The 26,568-nt window shown below is 38.0% G+C and overlaps 1 protein-coding gene across 2 annotated transcripts in view; it reads left to right on the forward strand.

The window, feature by feature from the left end:
* Positions 1-26,568, forward strand: part of LOC100749959 (CD151 antigen) — a 90,340-nt gene that overhangs the window by 53,484 nt on the left and 10,288 nt on the right. For both annotated transcript variants that reach the window (XM_003490594.4, XM_003490595.4), the window contains one exon: positions 18,194-18,385. In XM_003490594.4, the coding sequence (XP_003490642.1) occupies positions 18,194-18,385 (192 nt within the window). The remainder of the gene's footprint in view (positions 1-18,193; positions 18,386-26,568) is intronic.

Consider the following 26,568-nt stretch of genomic DNA (forward strand, 5'->3'; position numbering starts at 1 on the left):
AACCACCCGCCGACATCGATGAAACCAACCGCAACTAGATCCTCGGCTCGATCAACGAACCGTGAGCCGGTTCTCCGTATTCCAAAAAAATTCGCGGAACGTTCCGGGTGTTAGGATGTCGAGTTAACACAGCGATTGATCTGGTCGAAAGTAGGTTCGTACGCTTGGACGTGCGTACCGACTACCTTTGTCAGTCTGAAGTAAACTTGTGGTACATTTGGTTTTCCTTTTATGGGAAAATGCAAGTACAAACAGCAAACGAATGTGTATTCTTCGCGGAGAGGCTGCTCTTCGGAAAAGAAAGCATCGAAGAATTCCTTAAACGAAAAGAAATCCGATTCTTTGAGCAAGCTTAAAAGACATCTCGATAAATTTATTCGTGAGAAATCAAAGAAATATCATTTTCCGAAATATCTTGTAAATCGTCACAAAATCGGCACGATTTTATCAAACGACTTAATGCTACGACCACGCTGTACTTGAAACTTCTTTCGAGCTTCCATTGAAATTTCATCGTATTAGCCCGTTATCGCTTTCTATTTTATATGTATTTAGCGTATTAGTAAAAATTAACAAGAAAATAACTGGCTTCGAATTAACATTTTACGCTCCAGACAAAATTAAAGTCCCTCTTTTCTGCTTAAACTCTCTGAAATTTCTGTTTGGCGGTGATATAAGGGCGTATATTTTCGAACTTGGTAAATTTCTTCGTCCAAAAGTACGTCGAAAGAGAGGTATACCGCAAAAATTAACGAGCCAATTCACGCGCAAACCCACAGGGACATTTCCTTAACGGAAACAAGGTTTCGCGTTTCGTCCCATGGATGTACGAGCGTTGTAAACAGCCGGTGAAACATCGTGACCCATCGTGATACATCCCATAAAATGCTAATGAAGTCCGCGTGGTAAGGTGCAGCCGCGGGCCGGGAATGAAAGCGTCGAAAGGCGAAAGAAGGAGAGGAATCGAAAAAAGAGCAGAAAGATCTCTGAATCGATCGGTAGCCCTTACCACGGAGCATCGCAGTTTAATGCATAAAATGTCGACGCCTCGTTGAGAAGCAGGTCCCACCGAGGACGTCCGTGAGATTAAAATTAAGCGAGGAACTTGCTGGAGCCTTGTACCCTGTTATTGCCGCCGCCTTCTCGCGCAGTCTCATTTTTCATAATTTTGCCTGCACGTGCATCGTTTCCCTTATGTATGACAGATGTTCTATTCTTGTTATTTTATCGAAAATGATCGTCGCATTCATCATTCCGACAATCATAGAAAAGAACAATGAAATTTCTATGATTACGAATGAAATTCTATCGTAAATTCCGTGGGGTAGAACGGTGGGTGGAGTTGATAGTAAAACAATTGTGATTTTTAAAAAATTCGTATATTCTGAATTATTTCACATGATGAATTATTTCACATTTTTCTGAATTTATTCGAAATTAATCTAATACATAAAATTATTTTGCTCAATGCAGTAAATTTGTATATTAAAATTTTTTGCGATGAAAGCTACTCAAATGCCAGAGCTACTAAAGTTCTCCGTTAGATTATGATAATGAAATGAAAATTCAGCCTCCTTTTTAGAGACGAATGGGCATGCTGAAGCTTATGAAATTCTCTACGCTCTACTAGATCGTGATAATGAAAAAAATTCAAAGACGCACTTACAGGATGAACCGCGTCAACCGAGATTGGTCGTAACGTTATGCGTTAACGTTTTCTTGTCATGTTTCTGTACTTCGATTACAAATTTTCACTGATGACATGCTCTAAAGTGAGTAAAATACAATGCAAATTACATCAAACAAAAACTAGATTACAGAAAAACAGAAAAAGCAATTGAAACAAATGAAAAATTCATAGTAACAGAGAAATACGTTGTGTTACATTGTAAAACGTTGAGAAACAACAACTTTATAATGTCGAGAAATTATTCTGTTATGTAGATCGCTGAAACGTGGACGTGTGTAATTTAATTCCAATCTTTCATTACATCAGCTCTCATAGTGATCATTTTAATAAATTAAAACGCGTAAAATGATAATAACGTTACAAACATATTTTTTTTCAACCATTTACACCAGACTTTACAATTCTTTATTTTCTACTCTTCTCTTCTGTCGATTCTAATAAGTTCACGGAAATTAATTACTAGCTTTTAAAGAAGACCAACATCAATCATATAACCTAATACAGCTGTAAAGCAAAAAGTTGATCAGATTAATTTCCTAATCTAATAATCTATCATAAGAAACGTTCGTCCAAGCTCCATCTAAGAAACTCCATACGTACAGACAACAAATACATTTCGAAATATTTAACTTCCACTCCTACTTCCAACCCCAGTCTATCCTACGTCTGATTATTCCCGAGCGATCACGTCTATTGGTATACTCGTCGAAATTGGAAAATCGCCGCGATGATCGTCGCGCTGGTCAGAGCAGCCGCAAGATTCGATCGAGCTGAATGGCTGACTTTAAACTCGCTTGGTAATAAGGCTCGATAATGCAGGGATAATGCAACAATAACCTCGCGGGAACAATGGCCGCGCAACAATGCCGGCCGCTTAACGCGTACGTTTACTCGCATTGATTGCGTTTGCAAGTGCAGTCACCCTGCCAGACCGAAGTCACTGGATTATTCCAATGACTGCGGTGTTAGTCGTCGCCGTCAGGCTGTTCCCCGTCGCTCGGGCACGTAACCGTTTGAATTCCTTGGCGACAATCTTCTTCGCTGGCAGAAATTTGCCTGCCTCCTCCTTCGATGCATAGTTTCTCATTGTTAGGTGTGTTCGCGTAGGACGTTAAGCGAATAGAGAATGAAGCGTAAACGTTGATTTCTCGATCAGTTGCCGGATCGCTAACGGATTCCCGGTTAAAGGAAAGTTCAACCGAACCAATTGTAAACTATTCGCGGTCAAAGTTGAATCGAACTACGCTCGAGGGAAGAGTGGTACTAGCCTGATACCTTTGCCGCTTGTTAGATCAACGAGCGTAGAATAGCTGGCTAGGTTGGCAAAAAGGTGAGTTAAAGCTGTAGATAATCGAGCGATTAATAGATAGAGCAAAGTTAGTTATTACACGATTTATTAACAAGGGATAATTAAAGAGTGGGACAGGCGATCCGGTTGCCTTCTCCCTGACTTCTCTCCGGTTAGGGTAAAGCCAGGGAAAATTTGTCCCTACTAGATTTAATTAAAAAGTGCTTAAGAAATGATTAAGTTTTGCATAAATGGAGGATAGTGGTCACTAAATTCTGAAAAGATTTCTCTAGAAATTAGTTGATCGAAGAATATCGATTCTTTTAGTGTTAAGAGTAACCATCATAGATAATTAAAATTGCGTTAGTTAACGGTAATCATTGTCGATGACAGGAGTTGATTTTTATTACGAATAACCATTATCGACGATAAAAGTATTTTGTGGTTGCTGGTAACCAGTACTGATGATGGAAATTGATTTTGGCTACTAATAATCATTATCATTGTCGACGATGAATTTTGTTTTTCATGAATATTATAATACTACCATTCGATGATAGAAATTCGTTTAGTTGCTGTTAAGTCGAATGCGGATTTTCACGCATTTGCGAGAAATTTAAAGACGTACAAACGCATATGATATGCAAAAATATACAAAATATACAAAGTTACAGTATCCATTTTCCATTAAGTTCCATTTTTCCTAGGTTCTGTTCTTTAAATTATTTTCACAAAAACATGAATTTACATAAATATTCGTAGTTTACAGATAACACAGCCATAGTGGCTGAAAATATTTTTGCTGTCTAATAACCATTATCGATAGCGAAAATTTGGTTGATTACTTTCGACTATCGTCGATATTAAAGCCATTAGTAAAGTATTACGAGCATATTTAATACAAGTTTACGTTCAATAGTCATGAAACTATAACATCTAACACCATTAATATATATAAGAAGGAAATTAAACGCAGAAATGAAATTCCCCTTATCGGATCAGTTGATCGATCGTTTGATCGATGCTTTAGTTATTCAACGTTTAATTAGCCATCAAGCGCACGATGAATCTCGCGCCGATCAAAGAGTATTTGGGTCTTAACGTTGATCGTCAGACTTGTATCTTTGCCCTACGATCGACCAAGTTGATGGCAAGTTTGTCATCGTTACATCGTTACTATACAACTTCTAATCGATTGCCTCGGTGTTTCTGAGCAAGTGTATCTATATGTAGCATACCACATGGTGCAAGATTGCTGCAATTTGGACAACTCGAATACCGTTCTGAAACTTCACAGAGAGAGAGAGAGAGAGAGAGAGAGAGAGAGAAGGAGAGGGGGAGAGAGGGAGGTTACCGGCCATCTACGTAGGAAGCCTTAATTATATAGCTAGTAGAGATCGTTGGCTGAACTACTAATTACCGATTAATAATAATGGACCGACGCATTCAAACTTGGCTATTCGAGAACGCTGGAGATTTTCATTGTAGACTTGACATCACACTTGAATGTCTTCCTTCTGTTCTACATAATAATGCACCTAATAATATATGGATCGTATTTCACGAAACAAAGTGAAAAGGGATGCGAAATGAAAGGGTATTTTGTTTCCTATTGTTCCGACGTTGTGCGTGCCCAAGCATGCGTACACCTCGGAAAAGTCTAGTGAAAAGTTTATTCATCAAGGGCACTCGCGTGGCGTTTCATGGCAAACTTTTCACCGCAACCGTTACTGCTACCAGTGTAATTTTTTGAAGGGAAAAAAAAAGGATTAGCTTGTTTGACGTAGCACCGTTTTTATTTCGATCCGGATTAATTCACGCGGACGAAGCGTCACGCGTGTTTGTTTTAAAACGGTTGAAACATTTTTGCTAGGGTATCAACGATCGTAAATCAACGAAACTATTTCCTATTCCCTTTTGTATTTTTTATCCAGTTAGCCAGAATTCCAATAATTAGTGAGACGATCTTTGGCGTAAATTGTGTATTTAAAATTACTATTTTCGTGCTCTGACTGTCCGAACGGTAGCAACTAATCCGGATCAAAGAAAGTCGAATTCGTCAAAATTTTGGTTTTGTACGAGATAACAGTTTAAGGGAATTTGAAACTACCTATAGAAATCGCAGAAACGTAATGAATTAACAATTCGTAATATTCGTATGTAATAATTCCTTTGGTAATTGAAAATGTTTTTCCATTATATCCATTGAAAAATTTATTCGTCACGGAAGGTATGCGGAGAACGTGACAGGGACGGTTCGCGGAAGAAAATTACCGCTGTTCCGATCCTCTTAGCAGTCCCTTAAGTCGAATTAATTTTAACGATCGCTAATAACGAATATCAGGGTACTTCCTTCATAGAACGTTGGAGCGCAGAATGGTTCGCGCAATAAAATACGATTATCTCGCCGCGTGGTCCAATCGCATTAGGTACAGCCCCTCATTATATTTGTAATTCCCGCATTCCACGCGGCTCGTTTGAGCCGCATCGTTGCGAGTTCCGTGTTAAATACTGCGCGTTTAATAGCGCCAAAACAGCGAAACAACATTCGGCAAAGTTGTTCGAGGAACCACAAGTGGAGAAAAAGAAAAAAAGAAGAAAAGAAGGGAAGGGAAGAAGAGGAAGGAAGGGAAGAACGGACGAGAAGAAATAAAAAGAAGTGGAATCTTGTCTACGTAGCACCTACCATTACTTCTACTAATTCCAAGCTTTAAATAAGACTGACCTAATGTCTGCTTAACGTAAAGATTTTATACGCTACTTCTCTACTGCCCGACACTAAATGAACGTGAAAAGTACGCACATGCTAACAATTATTAATATTATTGATGTAGGTGTACATTTATATGGGTATTATTCATAGGATACGTGCTTGCGCATTCATCAACTGAAAATTTCAATTATTTAATTGATGAAATTGGATTAACCTTTGAACTCGGGAAATCTTGATGCGTTTCTCTCTACCAATTTGATAATTAAGCACGGAAGTAATTAAGGGAAAGTTTATAACCAGTCCTCTGGTATAATTAAGAGGCATTTGTTTTATCATCTATATACCAATTCATTAATGTATATTTATATATATATATATATATTTTATACGGTATAGTGAATAAATAAAGATTGTTTGGAAGTTTGATTTAATTACGAAAAGAAATTTTCCCATCGGATTATACCGTAAACTCGTTAAAATCGTTACTTTAAAATGAAATATTCCATGAATTTCTTATCGGAAAGATTCTTGTCACTATTTTTATATTCGATGTTTAACTTGCTTCTAAATATTACGCGTATAACGCTATTTCTTTCAAACTTTTCCACTCTATGTAATTACCAAAGTAATTACATTTTAATTTATATCGTAAACTTTATATCATATCTACGTCTATAAAAATTACAAACGTAATTATTTAACTAAGTCTTCTGACTAAGTCGGTTCGATTTGCATAAGTAAAACGAAATTGTAGTCATTCGTAGCGATAGGTCTTCCTCGACTCAATTAGCATAAGTAAAAAGAAGAAGAAAAAAAAATACAAATAGAAGAGTCGACTGCAATTGCATGGCCAACCGGAGGATTGAAACGAGTCACTCTAAACGAACGAAACGACCGTCATCCGGCTTATTTCTCGGACGAGAACGAGTCCGGTGACCGTCGGGAGGTAATGGCTGTTCGCTCGAACGTATACCACGGGACACCTAGTGCATGCCCTAGGGTACTTGCATTTCCGTGCTGGCAGGACGCGTATACGCACAAGGCAACGCAGGAACGCACGTAGGCGCGCGTGCATACCGGTGCGTCGTCCAACGACAGATCGCACTTGACACGTTTGTCGATCGTGAAATATCAAGCGTGAAGCAATGTCCACGCGCTCGCATCGCTCACTTCTCAATACCATCCTCTGTGCATCGCTAAAATCTTTTTCACCCGCCATCCTGAACGTAGCTCGAATTATTCTGCTTCGCTGTTTACCGTTTAATTATCTTCGACGCGTCAAACAGGGAGTGAAGAATTTTTCACGAGTATCGGAAACGTCTCTGACTTATCTCGAAGAGGATGGATAATTGAAATTTGTCACGTCTCGAGCTGGTTAACTTAGGTTCGTTAGTCAACTCGATACGCTGCTTAACTCTTGTGCGCAACCGAAAACTCGTATATATATTTTGTCGGAAATCTAGTTAATTTGTATCTCGCGAAAATATGGTAAAATTACTTTGGGTTTCTATTCTCTGAATAATCTCGCGCAATGTTAATGCACTTCTTCGAAATGAAAATTTATACACTAAATTTTACGTATTATGCTATTAAAGCTTCACATTTATTAGGCTGCGCTGTGCTTTCTCTTTTGTAAAAATTGTCAGATTTATCCCTAAGGAGTAGAATCTTTTTCTCGAAAAAGATTTGTCAATATAAAACCGTTTCTGCGTGTCTAATTATTAAGAATCGATCGTTAGAAAGGGTTATTAAAGATTGATTATTCAGGGGCTTGATCAAGATATCTTATTGCTGTCTTCTATAAGAACACGATTTAAGTCGACCTACGAACGATTTCTTGAATTTATCTTACACTTCTGTCACTTGGAATTACACTGTAGCTTCGCGTAATTAAAACTGTATTTGATACACAGTAGATACAAAGAGAAAATTATAGACAGTTTGAGTTACGTACGAGAGTAAGATTATCGCTACATGTTTGCTAGCGAAATAGAATGTGCGAAACTCACTAACGCCACGTGTGGTAACCTGAGTTCACCTTTAATAAACTGTCGCTAATTTGCAGTAGTCAGGTGGATTCTCATTCACGCATCGCGTGTCAAACGTAATTTCCTCGAGCCGTCTACGAAGGTTTTTTTTCTCCACTCTCTCACAGAAGTAAGATGTTCCATGAAATCTTCCAAACCTCGAAGAAACGAAGGAAAGAGATGTTTAAATATAAAAGTAACGTGGGAAGTCCTCTCAAACGAAACGTAGTTTCTCTATGCACACTCGAGCAAGTCAGGAGAGAGACGCGAGTCGTCGAGACACGATGTAACACGTAATTATTCTAATTTCGCTAGGGAATAGAATAGCTCTCTGGCTATACAGGGTTTACGTGCCTCCTGCAGATTGAATCTGGGAATATTCCGGGACCGGGCTCCGGCCGGTTTCACGCTCGAAGTCACGGAACTAGAATCTTTGTGCAACGAACAGGGACGCAGTCCCGTGATGGAATCTCGTTCTCGGTAGTGAAAAGCGAGGACGAGACTCAACAGCGAACCTTTGTCGCGCTCTGAAAGGTTATTCAATAGCTTCATCGCTCGGTGATCGTGCATTACGCAAAGTAGCCGCGAGTTTTGCGTTTTCACGTTCATCCACTCGTGTTTGATGCTGAAACGACACGATCTGCTCGTGACCAGCGATGGATGTTTGAATTTCAACTTCAAAGTAATTTGAAGTTCCTCAAAACTATGAACAATGAACATTCGAATATGATTATAGACTCGGACATTTTAGATTTTGATTAAATATCTTATGCCGATGCACTCGCTTTGACGAAAGTACATATTGAAAATGTTTGTCAGATATTGAACATCTACCGAGACCTGCAAAACATTAAAAACTTCCAAGACCTTCGAGCATCCTCTCATTTTTTATATTTTCCCCCGCTGCACCCGAGGTACATGATATTTTCTCACGTTTTCGTTATTACATCAAAGACTAACAACGTTTCATGATACATAACAAAGTTGAATTATTCTGTACGAAGTTGAAGATTGAATTTGAAGATCTTGAAGCTTAAATGACCCAAATAAACCTGTCTTATCGTACATCTTCGTTTTACTAGTGCGCATAGAATAAAATCGCGGATGTGTGAATGATCATCTCTGACACATTGTAAATAAGACAGCAGCTATTTTCGCGAAGAGATCTTCTCGGTTCTTATGCTAATAGGATGCTCACCTTCGATTTCAAACGCTCGAGCACAAGACGAATCTCTCGTCCAACATGCTTAGACCGATTAATGTAAAACTGCTCTTAGAACGACGTTCTACCAAACTGAGATCTACCGTGCAACACGCGAATACATGCAATGCTTCTCGATCGATTGCGACCAGCGGCTGGAGATCGATGGATCCCCGAGTCGATAAACTTGGACGGAATGTCACGCGCGCCCGCCAATTTCTGCGAGCATTTCCAACGCTGCATTCTCCGACTCTCTTATCGATCTAGCGAGAAATTGGGCCGGAATTCGGTGTATCGCTACTACAGCGACCGATTATTTGAATTTATTGGACAGAGGCTATTAATAGCTCCCATTGTCTTTTAAGATTTCTGGCATTTCTGCGCGTTTAGAGACATTCGAATTTCGCGATTTATTAATATTTCGAACAGCTTCTATTCTAACGAGATTCAACCGTCATTAAAAAGTGCATAACGAATGGTACAAGGGAAAAATAAAAATAACATTTTTCGTGTTTCACAGAGAATCAAATTTAAAAACTCACTGTGTTGCCAATCAATTTTGTATTACCAATTTCTCTCTTTTTTTCAATTTAGCGTTAAACATATGTATATCGCTGTCAATTTGAATGAAACTCGCGTGCAGAATCTCTTATCAATTGTCCACTCGTATTTCATTGCGTATTAGTCACGTATTTTTTACCACTCTTCAAACTATTATATAGATATAATTGGAAAAGAGGCTCCAAATGAAAAAAAATGGTTATTCTGGATTTTCAATTTATATTCGCATGTACGAAAAAAAGGTTCTTAACAAATTGTCCGTTTGTATTGAATTGAGAATTAGCCAAGTTCACGTACGTACTTGAACGCTTCTCAAACCCGATTTTCTCGAAAACGAGGCTCCAAACGAAGAAAAGATTATTCTACATTTTCGATTCATTTTCACGTATAGACAGGGTCCCTTATCCTACAAGCGTATCGAATTGGAAATGAGCCAAATTCACAGTAGCACGACTGACCAGTTTACAGATTTGATCTTCTCGGAAATGAAGCTTCAAATGGAATATTTTTAATCTTCACTTTTGTATGTAGAATTTTTCCTCTCGTATTCAATCAGAAATTATCCAAGTTCGCATGTACCTCACTCATTTTCAAACTCGATCTTCTCGAAAATGAACCTTCGAACAAGCAAATTCTATTCTCCATTAACATTTTGCTTTAGTTAATTTCCTGTTTGATTGCTCTACCGTGTCTTATATAACAGAGACGTAGAACAGGAAGTCTGGAAGAGGGAACTGGCGTTTCATAGCACGAAGTCTGGGAGTCGTGCCCGGGGGTTCGACCGATTATCGTAAAGCTCTCGCTGCAAATGATTCCATTAAATTAACCGACATCGTCTAAGTTTCTCGTGTTTCGCGGTTGAGTCTCTGGCGGTGGGCACGCAGCGTCGAAATTGTTTATCATTAATGGCATTACGAAGCGGTGCCGGTGGCCTTAAAACGGCCGTCATAAATCGTGCGTGTACCCTGCGTTCTACATATATAGTATAGTATACGTATACGCAAGTATCATGCCAAGGGAGTGGAACAACAGGCTGCTATAGCGATGATATCTCGTGGCAGCTGCAGCTGTACCGAAGAATGCACCGAGACTAAACGCGAGAAATCATCGAACCATCAGGCCGCTTGTCTGTTTTTCCTTTGGCCCTACCTTTTTTTCTATTTACTATAATGCGAACCAGGAAATTTCCGAACAATTAACGTTGTTGCGTAGCTAACGGATTGATGAAATACCACATTAACTAAAATTCTTATTCGTTGATTCAATTTTTATTGACTGCGTTCGGGACCGTGTTGTACAGTTGAACTAATACCATCAGCAAAATTTTTCGAGTTACAAATTACCAATATGAAGTAACAACTTTGATAATAGTAGAAATTGAATCATTCACGATTCGTAATAATAAATAAGAGGTTCATAGCCTGAATATTTCGAGACACTCGAAGTAAAGTATCTGTTACAATATTTAGTACATGACACAAATTTCTATTTAAATCCCATTTGTTTAGTTACGTTCACAAAAATATAAAAATGTATAAATATTTGCGATCTATTCATAATCATGTAATAACGGGAACGAAGATCATTGCGTGATCAAAGATCAAAGCACGAAAATTTCATCGTTTCTGGCTTCAATTTGGCCGACATTTGATGCAAGCATGTATATATAGGTTGACATGCAAACAGGCGAATTCTTATTTGCACGTAACTCGCGGATACAACGGGCAGGACTTAAAATTAGACGCATCCCCGACATACTTTGCGCCGCTACGTGATCCGACGTGAAAAGCCAGTGCATTGCGTAACAGCGGATATTCCGTGTCAGTTAAAATCCACTGGCCCGGGCGGAGAGGAAGCTTTGTTACAAATACAACGCAAAAGTATAACAGGCGGATTTCTGTTTATTTAACGTCGGGATTGTACAGATGAAATTAATATGGATCCTGAAAATCATTAACGTAGACCAATTGTTATTATTAAATGTCTCGTTTCGAAAATTTTGCAGATATAATCGAGAAATTGAAGTAGCGAGCAACGTAGATTTCCAATATGAACAAAAACGCTGCTTTGTTAACCTGGGCACTTATATTATTTGTTATTTCAACGCTGCGGACGTTTCCTTTTATTAACACAATTTTAACCTCCGTAGTTTCAACCCGTGGACTTTTAACGCTTACTTTACTTTAAAAGTTTAAAGTGAGAATAAATGGTGGAAAATACGTTGGATTAGTTAAATTTATTTATCTATACAGTTATATTATAAACATTTAATTCAAATTTAATTATATTTCGAAAATAGAACATTCTCTCTTTTATATTCAAAATTCAATTCTTCGTATGTGATTCTTGTAAAAATATCCATTTGCATAAACATCTAACCGCTTGTAACTTTCGTGGCCATATTTTTCATAGAATTCGCATTCTTTCCAAGTAGAATAATTACTTTTTAATTTCTACCATTTACATCGTTTACTATTTAAACTGCACTGTAAGTATCATAACAAAAGCAAAATTGAAACGGAAAAAGTTAAAGGCAAGTATAAAGACTCGAAACTGAGCGCGGAAACTAAGGAACGACGCCTGAGGTCTTCGTAACGACGCAACGTAAAGAAAATGTTGGCAAAATAATAAAAAAAGAAAACAACGTCGTTGCCGGTGTAGGATAGCTTGCTCGGCGGTCGTAATCGTATCGTGCAAGTTATACAACTCGTACCTAGTTACCGTCCTCATAAATCTTGGCAAAAATTCAAGAGAGGGTGTACCACGATTTATGGAATTAGCAGTGTAATATTTTATAACCGTCGGACGAAAAGATTGTTAGACTCGAACAAACGTCGCTCGATCTTGGGGATGAGCGAAGCTATGACGTTACTATTACAACGTAACTTCGTCAAAAAGAATACACTTTCTAATTGCTACAAATTCTTATTTATCGTATGTTATAAGGCGAAGAAGATTTAAAAAAAGTGCCAAGAATAATATAACAATTTTTACATCTTAAATTGTATCACGTACAATGTAATTATTAAATATTATTAAGTACGACAAGCGAAGATATACTGAGAAAATACAGAAGTATGTAGATAGGAAATCAGATGACGTGTAATTTATGAAAATTGCTTCTGAACTTTCATTCGCATTATTATCAAACACGTTGTTATTATGCAGGAGAATTCATTCTTACAACTTGTAACTGGTGGCTTATAAAATTTCACCAATAGTATTGGCTCAATCGTGTAAGAAGATTGTGAACAATAATATTGAGAATATAAGAAGAATTAATCTTCCGAGAGACTTAATTATCCTTCGATGTAGATTCAGAAACACTGCTCTTCGTAATATCTTCTTCCAAAACTACGTAATCTCTGTTACCCTCCAACATCGCAATAATAATTCTTGCCAATACAATTCAATTTACCCGTCAAATAATAGCGAGAAGGAAATGAATTTTCTGCCCCATCGACCGTCAGATGGGGAGCGCAACGTGGTAAAAGAATGACCGTGGAGCGCCGTTAGACACTCGTCTCTTTATTTGCTCTCCAAATTCATAATCCCTCGAAGAAGATAAGTCACCATCGCGTCTCAGGAAAACGAACGCACAAAGGTCTTAAAGCCCTCCGGGAGAAGAGCAAAAGGGAGTTGCGGGGGCGTTTGTGGGAGACATCGGTGTCCCTCGAAGAATTCCAGAAAACCTGTCCAAACGAGGCTTTTAGGTTGACTGGGACGAATGTCGCGCGTGCATAGTTAGCGGTCGGCCTCGAGGAACAGACGAAATCCAGCGCTCCTCTAATTGAGCAAGCTAGATAAAAACGACGCGGCTGGTCCTTTTATTTTCGGCTCGGCTTGATCGAACCGAAAATGGCCCGCTTATGGTTGGAACCGAGTCCCATAACTCGACGACGTTCGATCCATTGTTCTAAGCGGGCCAAGGCAGACTGCTGGCTTTGTACAGTAGGATAACGCAAGAAATATGTTCCGCGTTATTCAAATAGCATTGTTTGAATTTATTATTCGCATTTTACGTCGTATTGGAGCCAGAGCGCAAAAAGTTACAATTAAATGAAGAGTTCTTTTAATACAGCAGTGGAGCATGAAATGTATTCGAGCATTTGTAGATACCTTTCATATGTGAGGTGTGTTATACACTTTGAACCATTTTATCGGTATTTTTTATCAGTGTTTTATCAGACTCTACGTTTCGTTTCTATGCCATCAAGTTTTAATATGCTTGCATTTAATTTAGTTAATAGGTGAGTGCTATAATAAAATAAATACGCTGATGTGTCAATACTTTTTGCAGCCGCTATAGACTCTTTACTCGTACATGTTTCTGTACGCATTATTTTCTCTTTTCCAAATCGCTTTATAGGAAGCAGTAACAACTTTTTGATCGCGTTGTACGTGGTCCTGCCGTTCTGGCAGACCACCCAGGATTCACGTTCGACGGGAACCACGCGACAGAATGCCGATCGCCTCGACTCGAGCTATTCATCGCGCGTAACCATCGACATGTTGGAAAAATACGATGGCGCATAATCTCGTCTACTCGCGGAGAAAGTCTCCGCTCTTACGCACTTGACTTCACCGATTGTAAATATCTCCGCTATTCGAAACTTATATGTATGTAAATAATATTCAACCGAACACGTCATAAATATTTCATCGCGAATACTAATCGTAAATTACGTTTTCTACTTTTGTTCCTCTTTCTTGTCGCGCGAACTCTCTTCTCTGATACTAAAGATCCATCAGAAAATGATCTTACGATGATATTTTTCTCATATTTTCAAGCTTTTGATTTGAGAAATATTTTTTTTCTGTTAACTTTTTAACCTCCTGTCGCGACTAATTGCAAGATCGATTGCTCTTGTTCAAACTGGAACAGAGAATATACCTGTGTCGTTCAAGTTCATCCGTAATTAGATTACTCTATACTTATGCACCGTATCGTACAAAGATACAAAGTATAATCCACCTATGGTATCTACGATATAATACGAGATTTACGACTCCGTGGCCGAGGTACGTGGCCGCCTTCGGCATCGGGACTATGATAAAATAATAAATCGCTGCCCCCTCGAGCAGCTTCCACGCAGTGAGATATTTCAGAGTTGTTCGATGCTAGAGCCACCGGGATTCAAGCGCATCGCGGAGAAATATACTGACTCAAGAAAGTATTTGGAGACTACTTACCGTAGAAAATGTTCATATACATATTATATATCTTGTGTGTGTTATATAAAACATTATAAAATTTTATCAACATCGTAACGAGACACGGCTGTAGCGATTATATTGGTAAAACTTTAAACCAATCTGAAAATGTATATAACAATTACAAAATATGTATTGCAAGCACATATTTGATAAAAAGAATTGGTACACGCTGTATATATGTAGTTTAAATAATTGTCTGATCTCTGCCAAATATACGTATACTTACACTAAATATCGTGTAACTTATAGTACGTATACCTACTCCGTACACTTTATACACATATATACTTTCAAATTGGTTTCAAACTTTACCAATATAATCATGTTACTCGGGTCGCATTACGGTGCTAATGAAATTTCAAAACGTTTCGTAAAACACACATAATATGTTCATGTGTACAGAGTTCCTCTAAGTATTCAGATACATGCTATACAGTATGTACCAATATCAACTTGGATTCGAAACATTCCTGGCCGGATTTTTCTACGAAGATATATGGTGTAATGCGTAGGTGCGGTTTCGTTCTGTCAGCCCCGAAAAGAACCGGCCCGATGAACGTCGTAGATAAAAGAATATCGATTAACCGTTGATGCAAACCCTTTTTCGATCGTGGCCATTTCGAAAATTTACGGCGGCATGCGATGAGATAGAAAAGTTTTATAATTTTTGCAATATGTGCTCACGTAGAACGTTAGGATATATGACAGGCAACTATTTCTTTCCGGTCAAAAACAAATCCCGGTTATATTAGGCTGTAACGTATGAAATGCCCGTTTGAACGCTTCATATCCTTTGCGTAGATTGCCTGCAGTATGGTTTATGTAGAAGTAAAGGTTGATTTATGTTTTTCCATTCCCTGTATCGTTTATATATTATAGCGCTGCAAAGTCTTCGATATTCTATCTTTAACGAGAATTACATATTCTTCCTGAATATTCTACTTCGAAAGAATATATACCTATAAAATTTTAGTTACATATCTATTTTAAAAGTCATTTTGCATAGATGATACTAACATAGTTCTTGAACACATAAATTGTTTTATTGTAGTGTATAAAACATTGCTAAGGAACATATTATTCGTCGTTGGATTTTGTAATTTTCTTCTAGAGATACCAGCAGCTCTGAAGATAAAGAACGAGGTGAATCCACGAAGATTTTATAAAATCTAGAACAATAATATTTTTTCAGAAGTAGTATTGGAAATATTATATCTCGATAACAAAAGTATGTCAATATTTATCCCGATGAAAAGCAAAAGCATACCTATTTCGTCCAAAGAAAACAGATATTTCATATGTTGGACTTGATACTTTCTAGAGAGACTTACACGAGTAGGATGAGATTATGACCCTAAATTTGGACTACTGCTTTGATTCATCGAGCTCCCTGGAGATTCCGTTTCCCTGAATCTATGTATACCGTCGCACACTGTACCATACACTAGGGAAATTTTAACATTATAGGATAACATTGGTAGCTACGAATAATCTTTAATTTCTTAATCGTTAAAATAAATAAAAAAATGAAAAAGCAATGTGCTAATGAGAAACAAATTTGGATACAGATGCAACATTATACCAGTATAATTAACCTGGATACGATTGGCAGATAATTAACTATATAATTAACGCATTCGTTACTATGTGTCACACAAATATGACACGTTAATTTCAGCTGAGCTATCAGCCTCGTACAAGATTTTATTTCAATTTCGGATAAAATAAATTAATGAAATGTTATCCATGTATATTCAACACAAATGTTTCTGTATAGTTCGAAGAACAACGAACTACACTTAGACTGTTATTCCAACACGTTCCAAAACTTAGTTGTTTTAGTTCCTAGCATAGATTCGAAGAAAGGGAAGAATAAAAACATTGTACTTCTAAAAGAAAACAGTACGTTCACGTATAGTGGAGTAAAAAGAGATACAATGCTACAACAAGACTCTATTAAGTCTGTATAAGAATAATATTCTTCCACGGCATATTTGTACAATGTTTATACAACGATTTAATAATACAATAAGACATTTGGAGCAAGTATAAAAAACTATTCTACGAAAAGATATTACGAAAATCTGCTAATTCTCCACGAATTTACATTATTTCAAGAGAATAGTTACAAACGAAAAAATTCTAGCACGATTATCGCCGGTAACGATAAAGTACGATCTCACGTGTGCATCTTTCGTAGCACGGATAATGGCCAGGAACGTTTGGTTCGTCGAACACACGTGTCTAGAAGCTTGGTCATTGCACGAACACAGACCACACTGACCGCGTACACTGCACATTCCTGGATACCGTAAATATCGCGCGTCCACCGATATTTACGTGGACGTTGTCCGTATATCTCCTAGTGCTTTCCACCGCTGCTCCCGCGGGAGAGGCGATTGGCGTCGCTACCGCGTTGTCACTGGCCGGACGAACAAAAATTCCCCGGAATCAAGGCAGCGAAAAAATAAGAGGAGAAAAATGGAAACGAAATACAGAAAAGGAGAAACGAAAAAATAGATAAATCGTCGTGGAGAAAAGATACGGAAGGGCACGGACGGTTATCGACGACGTTCGACGTTGTGTACCGACTGTTCGTGGGCGGTGACCGTATCTGCACTATGACCGAATTCGATGGAATTCGAACTTCGATATCGGCGGAATAAAACGTACTGACGTATCAAAGACGTCATGGTTATATACGCCATTACGATATCGTCGTCCTATCCATCATATAGCTACATCGTAAATAAATTGCACAGAATACACATAATATTAAAAAATATATACAATATTCAGAGTGCATATGTATATTTTCATGGGTTCAATTAAAGAAACAGAATTGAAATAGATATTCGTTTTGACTGTTAAAATTAACGACGAAAATTATAATTTGGGTGTTTCATATGTTGTTATATATCACTCTGTGAATTTTCGGTATAAGTATAATACGTTATTACAATCCTTAGAAGCGGGAATGTACATATTACAAAAGGAAGAACTATTTCTGACTAGATATTGCATTTAGAACTCTGTTCTAAATCCTTATGATTCTTAATACATGTGAATTGAATTCTTGCCGAAAATCCTAAACTTCGACCACTAACCTCATTATACTGTTTCCATTTACTACACTTTTAATCGAACGAATTAATTGAACTTAGACACGTTGATTGTATCTCGTGGGCAAATGGTAACTTTCACAATGGCGTATACAGGTTTAGTATGTACACGGAGATGGCTTAACGAGTTTAGCATAGGGTGAAATACGATTAGCCGAAAAGCCAACTGCGAATCACTTACTCCGTGCAGGTTTATTTGACAGAAAAACGAATAGGCAAATTCTGTTGGCTCTGAGCGCGTAAACGCGCAAGAGAAAGGATAAAACGCGTATTCAACCGTGTTTTATCCCTCATGCACCCAGCATTGCGGTGATTAATTAAAGATTAACAGAACGTGCAGAACTTGAGCGTCTACTGGTTTATTTTTGTTTCAGTTATCTGGATTGGTAGTGGGCGGAATCGGTATCTGGACGGTGATTTCGAAGCACAACTACGTGTCCCTGATGACGACCTCGACGTACCCGGCGCTAGCTTACGCTTTGATCGTCGCAGGTGTCCTGGCTGTAGTCGGTAGCTGGCTCGGATGCGGTGGTGTAACCTCTGAAAATAGATGCGTTCTTCTTATAGTAAGTAATCAAAGGATATTTCTATTTTTCCGCGAAACACTGATGAATGCTCTTTCGACTCGATCGACCTCTGCTGGTTTGAATCAATCGTTATCTCTTTCAGCATATATCATATGGTTGAATACGTTGTAAGTGATCATTTATTGGTACGCTTGTAGTATGTACTGGACGGATATCTTTATTTTTCCACGAAGCACTGCGAAGATATAGAATTAAAAAGAAATCTTATTAAATACTAATTGCATAATTATTTCTTGTTTTTGCAATAAATATTTTAAACTCGTAGATTTGATCGCAACGTGACAAGTGTACAGACATTCCATTGCACGTATGTTATATTCGTACGTTTATATTCATTTCTTCATTCAATGTACGCGATTTTACAAGGTTTTAGCAATTAATCTTTGTACGAGTGCTTTCTATGTCCACTGTAAGTAATATCAAAAACTCACTCCACAAAGTCGGTACCAAAAACTGTTGTGAAAAATGAAAGGTCGGATAACGAAGTTCAACCTCAACCAGGCAACATCAATTCCTGTCTAGCAGAATTGACTCGTATTATTTAATTCACCGTAAGAAAACCGCTTTACGGCCTCTGAATCCATTTTAGCCAATAATCTTGACAGAGTCGATCGAATCGGAAACGGTCCTCGTGCGTCTCATCGCTTTGTCGAGAACATGTAACACCGTTGATGGGTAGTACGGTGTCTCTTATCGATCATGCGCTTCCGTGCCGGCCATTTATCAGGGTGCCACTATTGTCTGATTAATTAATTCTCCGGTCTGGGTAAACGCGCCTAGCCAAGAGAGATAGAAGCAAAGATAAAGCAGAGGATGATATAGAAGGTTGGAATGTTAGAGAAACCAGCCACTCTAGCTATCGTTTACGGAATTGCCTATAACCTTGGTAGCAGATGCTCTTTGGTTAATAGGACAATCGTTCACGAAACTTTCTCGAATACTCTATTCGAAGCTAGGAAAAGCTTACTAGTTTCATACATAACTAAGTATCGTAGAGCTTCGCGTAATTTCGTCTAGGAAACGATCTTTTCTTTTTAACGCTGCTGTATAGACCAAATTACAGCTATATAAAATACAACTTACTGCATTTTTTATTTCTATACGGGATGAATCCATTGGAATGCATGCATTTACAATGATAGGTAGTTACCAAATACAGAGATCTAGAAAAAGATTAAAGTAAAATATAGATGAAAGAGATTAGCTGTAACGGTGAGCTTAAGACCAAGGTGGCGGTTTACAATCGAATCACAGGAATTCGAATCCCTAGGAAAGAGCTGAAAATCTTCGAATGGTGTGAAAATAAAGGAGAAAGGCAATTTCAAATTTTAAATGTAAATCAGTTATTTTCAAAAATGAATAACACTTTACGTTATACGCAAAAGGGTCAAGAGCACAGTGAGTGTACATAGAAATACAATTTTTTATTTTAGGGTGTACATATGTATATACTTATTATTTTCAATTGTAAAATTGTAAATGTTTCTATTAAATTCGTAAATTATGTTATAGTGTTAAATGACATATTATTTTTTGATATTATTTGACACGACACTAAGATGGCTTAATAATTCTTGGGGATTATTTTTATACTGATGCTCGAATTAAGTGTTACCGCTTTCATATCGATAAAACGAAGAGGATCGTCTTTCCCTTTGAATTTCAGTCACCGTGTCAAAGATCCGGCACGAGTTAAAACGTCACGATTTAGCATTGGAGATTGGAAAAGAAACCACATTGTAAGTCGAATATTACGCGATCTCGATTCTATCGTGAATTCATCTCGCTGTCGTTTTGTCCTCCATTCCATTACCTTTTCGTTTCTCCGTGTTTCCTCTCCTCCTCGTTCTAAAACTTTTCGAGGAAAAATTCCATTTATGATGTAAGCGTTCGAATGGAAGACGGAAGAAAAGGATATTCACGATGGTAATTAAAATGGTTCGCCACCATTGAGAGGGACGTTCTCGCCGAAGCATTTAAAAAAAGATTTCTCGAAGTTCCGTTTCCGGGGCAGCTTCAATGTCCATCTACGAGCTCCGTTTCTTTCTCGGCTGTGGGGCTGAACTTCCCTTTGACTTGCATCGCTGCCTCCGACATTATTGCTCCAGGCACGGAGACTTTGTCCGCTGTTAAAGCTCGCTTCCTCGATGAAAATGAAGGGATGGCGTAGAAGAAGAGAGTGCTTGAAAGGCTGCTCGTTTACATTATACCATCGATAGCTCTTCCCAATTGCAGATTTTGACCGATCCTGTGAAGCCTGTTGTTTTATTCTATGTGTTTCCTATAACGTATGAAATCGGTTAAAGAATTAACAGCAATGATATGTTTTAATAATAATATATTGTAATATCATTTTTCGTTAATTTAATTCGATTATCATATGGTAATACCACACAAGGAAGAACTCATAATACCATTCATTTCAGATCTGACTTTAAAGGGACTTACGAAGGGATACACAGTACCATGCAATAGTCCTGTGCCATTTATCAAACAGGAAGTTTGTCGTATTTTGAATAAATTATTTACGTCTTTGATCTGCTTTCATCTCATACATCATTCTAAATCGGTCTATCCGTATCTTATGACATTAATTTAGGACTTAGGATTAAGATTGTGATTTGAGTTGCATCGTTACGAGATCGTTATCCGTGGATGGTCTAAAAATTTTGCACAGTATATACTGCATAGCACTTTTTCAAGTTTACTTCTTCGATCTTTTTAATTTGAAAAGATAGTAATTAAAGTTACGAGTAAACGGAGCTTATCGTCGTCACATAGTTCGAAGATTCTAAATCAGCTGCTTATCTACCAGTGAAATAAATCTTAGCTATATGTAGATCGCGCTACTTTTTGTACTCTGCATAAAATACACCTTCCACTATAAAGAAATCCCATCCACGTAGTAACACGTAATAAAATACTTAATCACAAGGTCGATTTCGCCTTGAACGCATAGTCGATTGCCTCCGACATTATCGCTTGAACTCCTCGGCAAAGTCTCCCCTTGTTGATCGCGACGTTCGCGATCCAATGGCGGTTCTATCGTCAAAGCTAAATGTGCTAAAGTAAAACAAATAGATAGAGAGAATGCTGTTAAAAATATCCAGATTTTTCCACGGAGAAGATCATTCGTTACGGTTGATGCGGTACCAAGGATATTTTCTATGGAATTGCTTCGAAAGCTCAGATTGCATTGAAGTTCGATCAACGGAATCGAAGGCGATTTTCTCTTATGAGCAAAGGAAAAACAGAGAAAGAAACGAAAAAATAGAAAAAGGAACGAAAAAAAGAATCACTTTAAAAGCTTCCTTGTTTTCTTGCGCTCCAACGACATAATTCACCGAGAGAGGATATGCCGTCACACGCAGTCTGGCAGCTTAATGGACTTTAATACGTATTCACAATATCTCATCCATGTTTGCAAAAATTTATATTTTCTTCATCTTGTAAGTATTTGAGCACTTTCGGTGCCAAAGATTTTTCGGTTTGAGATTTTCGTTTAATAAATTTTCAGAATAGTTCGAAGAAAATAGTTTTGCCTTATGTTTCTTTACACTTTCTTTAAACCAGACGAAAGTAAAAAAGCCAAAGATTATTTCGAATATTTAGATACCTAGCTAGTAATACTCTCTTAATTATGTTAATAAAAATATGGATTTACTCAAACATTCGTAATTTATTATTATTATGAATACAGAAATTCGTAGAAATGAAGAATTAAGTAGCAGGAAGTGACCAAAATCATTCGCTTGTCCCTGTCAGAATTTTCCCAGTCGAAATGCCATTCTCCAACATTGTGTATCGACGTATTCACAATTCATTACATTTCCAGTGGTCTACGTCGCGTGTTTTCATATCGCGTATTCTCTTTTATCTAATACGCTTTTCCTGTTACGATATTACATTATTGAATAAATAATTAAACTCTATACAAAGTTCCGTAGTTTGAAATAACCATATGTTTCAATGCAAAGTTTCGTCCTTCGAACCTGTCCGTTGTTTCTCTATCTGAAAACTAGCGTTCCCTGCTAAGCTATAAATTGTGCTTAAGCGAGAATTAGCGTAGCACCGCTCTGGTATCTCGCGCTACCATTGAGCCTGCAACCTTCGTGGACTGGCTCACGCTTAATTCCACATAAATGATAGTTAAATTCCACTAACAACCCTTGCAAACCGCACAGAGATCTGTGAGAACAGATTCTTCTTAATTTGGCTCTCCACTTGTTCAAATCGATTAGCGAAGATTACGATTATTTGATGAAAAGTCACTTAGTCTTCCTCGATGGAGTCTTTGATTTTGTTGGGAACGATGCAGGAATAGTTTCCGATACTATTTCGTTCGTCGCGCTCCTTCGATGATACGCCATTCTCATGGCGCTAAACGACAAATTGTCATCGTTAGCCGGTGTTACACGACAACGTAGAAATTTATCGCTGTTCGTTCGATGCTCTTAGCGTGTACGCGTTGTATCTACTGTAACCTAAAGTAACATTTACGAGGCTAACGTTTCCGCTGAGTAATAACAGCTGCTATACGCTTCTATGATAAATACATCTTCGCGATTCTGCTATTTTTACTAACGTAACCGCGATTTATATCCAACTATCAATATATTTTCATATCTTCTCAATACTGTCATACATATGGTTGACTATACGTATAAAGTTTCTAATAAAATTGGATCTCCTACAATTTCGCTTATCAACACAAGCCTAACTTGCGACTAAATTTCGTATCATTTAGTGTTGCTTTTACATAACTATAAAAATTCCACAATGTGAAAATGTAACGCACAGAATCCAGTAAAAAAACATATCATTGTAAAATAAAAATATACGCCAATACTTTTTCTAGCCACTGTATTCTTTTGATATATTCATCACGTGCGAGTAGTACAAACCCATACAGTTGATTAAATACAATTTCTAACAAAATCTCAAGCTCTGTAATTTCCCTCCTCACTGACTTCTCTGATAAATACCTATCTGCCTCCTAAGCTTCCATTCCTCCTAAGCGATCACGTCACAAATCTCATCAGGAATCCGTCAAATCGATTCAACCTTCAAACTCCATTGTATAATCATATAATCGGCTGTGTAATTTACTATGTATAATCTAATGCTCTTATCAAAGCTACCAGCAATTACCCGTCGAACAGTGATCATAATCACGGCGAAGGTCACATTCGATCGAACGATACGCCTAATTCACGATCGCTATGTCCCAAAGGATATCGATGTTTGCGTGTGTCACAGATACCGCGCGCTTCGAGATCATTAAGCAATAATTAGCAAGCTCGCGTATTAACGAGACGCGGCACGTTTCAATTAGTATCCATGACCATAGTAGCGGTCGATTTTTTTTTTATGCCAGTAAATGACGTATCGCGGCACTGGCATCGGCGGACAAGTCTCGACGCCTCGGACTGGTTTCGAACCAGTTCCACTCGTCGTTCCGAGCACCGATCCGAACGCTTCGGGCGAGACCACATTACTTCCTAAGTATCCAACGGCCGATCGCGCCACTTACGACCAATTTATGCTCGAACGAACGCGTACAAGTAAGAAAATCGAGGTACGAACTCGAAGTTCATCGATTACCCGTCGATTTGCCGATTTCCAGCCACCTCTGCACGTTCCTCCCTGAGCACTTTCTGGTTTATCATTGCGACCGCTTCTTCGAATCGTTTCCTCCCTAGTCGATAGACTCTTTTTGTTGAAATTGTCTTCTTCTCGCGATGTACATGCTCGTGGATAAATCCCTAGCGAATACGCAACAGAATTACTAGTGAGAATTATTAGTTTTGCAAAGAAGCACCTACAATATCTAAAATACGATGTAAGATCGGGTACTCAATTTGAGATGTATCGTTCGAATGTCAGGTAAAAGAGCGGGAAAGAAGCGAAATTGACTTGTACCTCTACGATCGTGAGCAAAAGACAGCAGTGTAGAGGATATTAGCTTGTCTATCCCGTTAGCCAAAATTTGACTAATACTCAATTGCTCGCCCGAGAAATGAGAATATCAGACATATTAGGGTATTCATGGTAAATGAGATGGACGTAAAAAGTTATTAGAAAATTCTTGAGATCTTTGCAGTTTTGTTTCATTTCTTGAGATATGAAGAGTTTATACGTTGCGTGTTCTGATATAAAAATATGTACTGTGTGAATCAGAAAGATAAAGGTCCTCGAAGAATCCTCAAAAATTCTTCATCAGGATATATTCCATAACTTGTATCACTTTTTATGTAATTCACGATGACTCTCCCTCTCCCTCTTTTTCTCTCTCTCTCTCTCTCTTTCTCTCTCTCTCTCTCTCTCTCTCTCTCTCTCTCTCTCTCTCTACAATCGGTATTCAAATGACGGTAAAAGTTGGACGATAGGTCGATAGGATGCGAGGCGAGGCTCGTTAAAGATGCCGTTTTACGCAGGAAAGACGTAAAAGGAGATTCTCGAAGGATCATAGACGATATCTCCTTGTTAAAACGTGTCCATGTCGCGGTGTAACGAGCCCGTCTCTCGATAGCGAATCTAGGGTTGGTCGCTCCGTTTACCTTCGACACGCATGAAACTACGATATCCGTGATTAGGGTTAACCCTATACGGATAGAAAATATATCGCGACTGCCTTATCCGGCTCTTTTATATTTACTTGCATGAAATACTCTCGGCGAGGAGATAAGTGCGCGCTGGTTAATCCAGTTGGCCGGAGAAAACCACGCGGTAGCAGCGTTAAGAGACAAAAGCGGAGGATATCCTTTCGCAGAATCGGGACCTCATTACCGAGATACGTACGAATAACCGTCTCTTCTGGCCTCTGTTCGTCCGTAATGGTAAACGGTTTGAGAGTTGGGCGAAGCTTATTGTAGAAGATCAGTGATTCGAACATTGCGTTGGCGTTGAATCTGGAGCGTTGCACAAACAAAAGGAATTTTAAGTGATTTTAATTAGAACATTTTAATCCGAAGTGAACAACCCGTGATTTTCCTCTGATCGTAGAAGATCGGTGATTCGAGAGTTTGTTTAAACAGAGGGAATTTTAAGTAGCTTTAAATTTTCATTTGACAATTTAACGTTACAAGTACGAGGATGGTTAAAAAACGATTAATTCAAGATTTTTCAGGGCTATTTTATACATTTGTAACGGTGTATTTTTGCAGATGATTCTTTGTAAAATACTTACATATATAGATAGATAGATAAAAGCTTCTTCTTCGTGCTACAACATCTGGATAGTCATATGCTGCTCGGATAAAAATCAGCGCATTATGCAACCATTTTGTAGACCACATCGCGTGTCCGATACTTTACGTACGGCCTTACGACCGTGTCATTGAAAATTCCTATATAATACTTTATATGTTTTGCATTTCCTTTATATTTTCGAGCTTTATATTTTAGTCGACAGTTCTAACATTAAAGGAAATTAGACCAATCTTTGAATACTTTGCAGTATTATGGTTAGAGGGAATATTTTCAAGAATTTTCTTCCTTGTCTTCTAATTTCCTTTGAAATAATATCGTTTGGATGTAACTCGAACGTACGATAATCGAAGATAATAAATCAAAATTACGTTATAATCAGTATTGTTATGCCACATATATCGCTTTAATCTGCTAATCAGAAAAGACGAGTTAATTCGAATTATTAATTATTATTTTCAGCCACGACATCGTCAGCTGGTGTGTTTTAGGATCCAGGAAGGCATCTCCCGTCTCTGATATTTGTCTGAAGATCTCACATCTTTTTGCGAATTCTCTTGTTCTCGACGATTCGACCATTTTAGATTTAATGTTCTTTTAATTACACACCGGTAGCTGAACGAGCCAGTTTAGCATCGTCGAGATCTTCTTGCGCCGGATTATTTCGTACCTCTCTTAGGAGACTTGGACACGTTGGATTTCTGTGCGCGATGTTCTCAAGGGGTTGCAAATCCTCTCACTAGCACGCGTCGTCACCATTAGGGTCCGCTGAACTAGGTGTTTTTAGAACAAACAGGGGCACGTAATCTATGCTTTGCTCGATCAAAATTATTCTTATAGTATGCAAAAGATGGCTTTTCATATCTATTTTACATCTGTTACGAGGAAAACTTCCAAACTTCAAATTTTATTATTTAAAGAGTTTATTACTCCCGGTTCGTTTACTTGTCGAT

The sequence above is a fragment of the Bombus impatiens genome, unplaced genomic scaffold (genome assembly GCF_000188095.3).
Source record: "Bombus impatiens unplaced genomic scaffold, BIMP_2.2 scf_0463, whole genome shotgun sequence".
Lineage (NCBI taxonomy): Eukaryota > Metazoa > Arthropoda > Insecta > Hymenoptera > Apidae > Bombus > Bombus impatiens.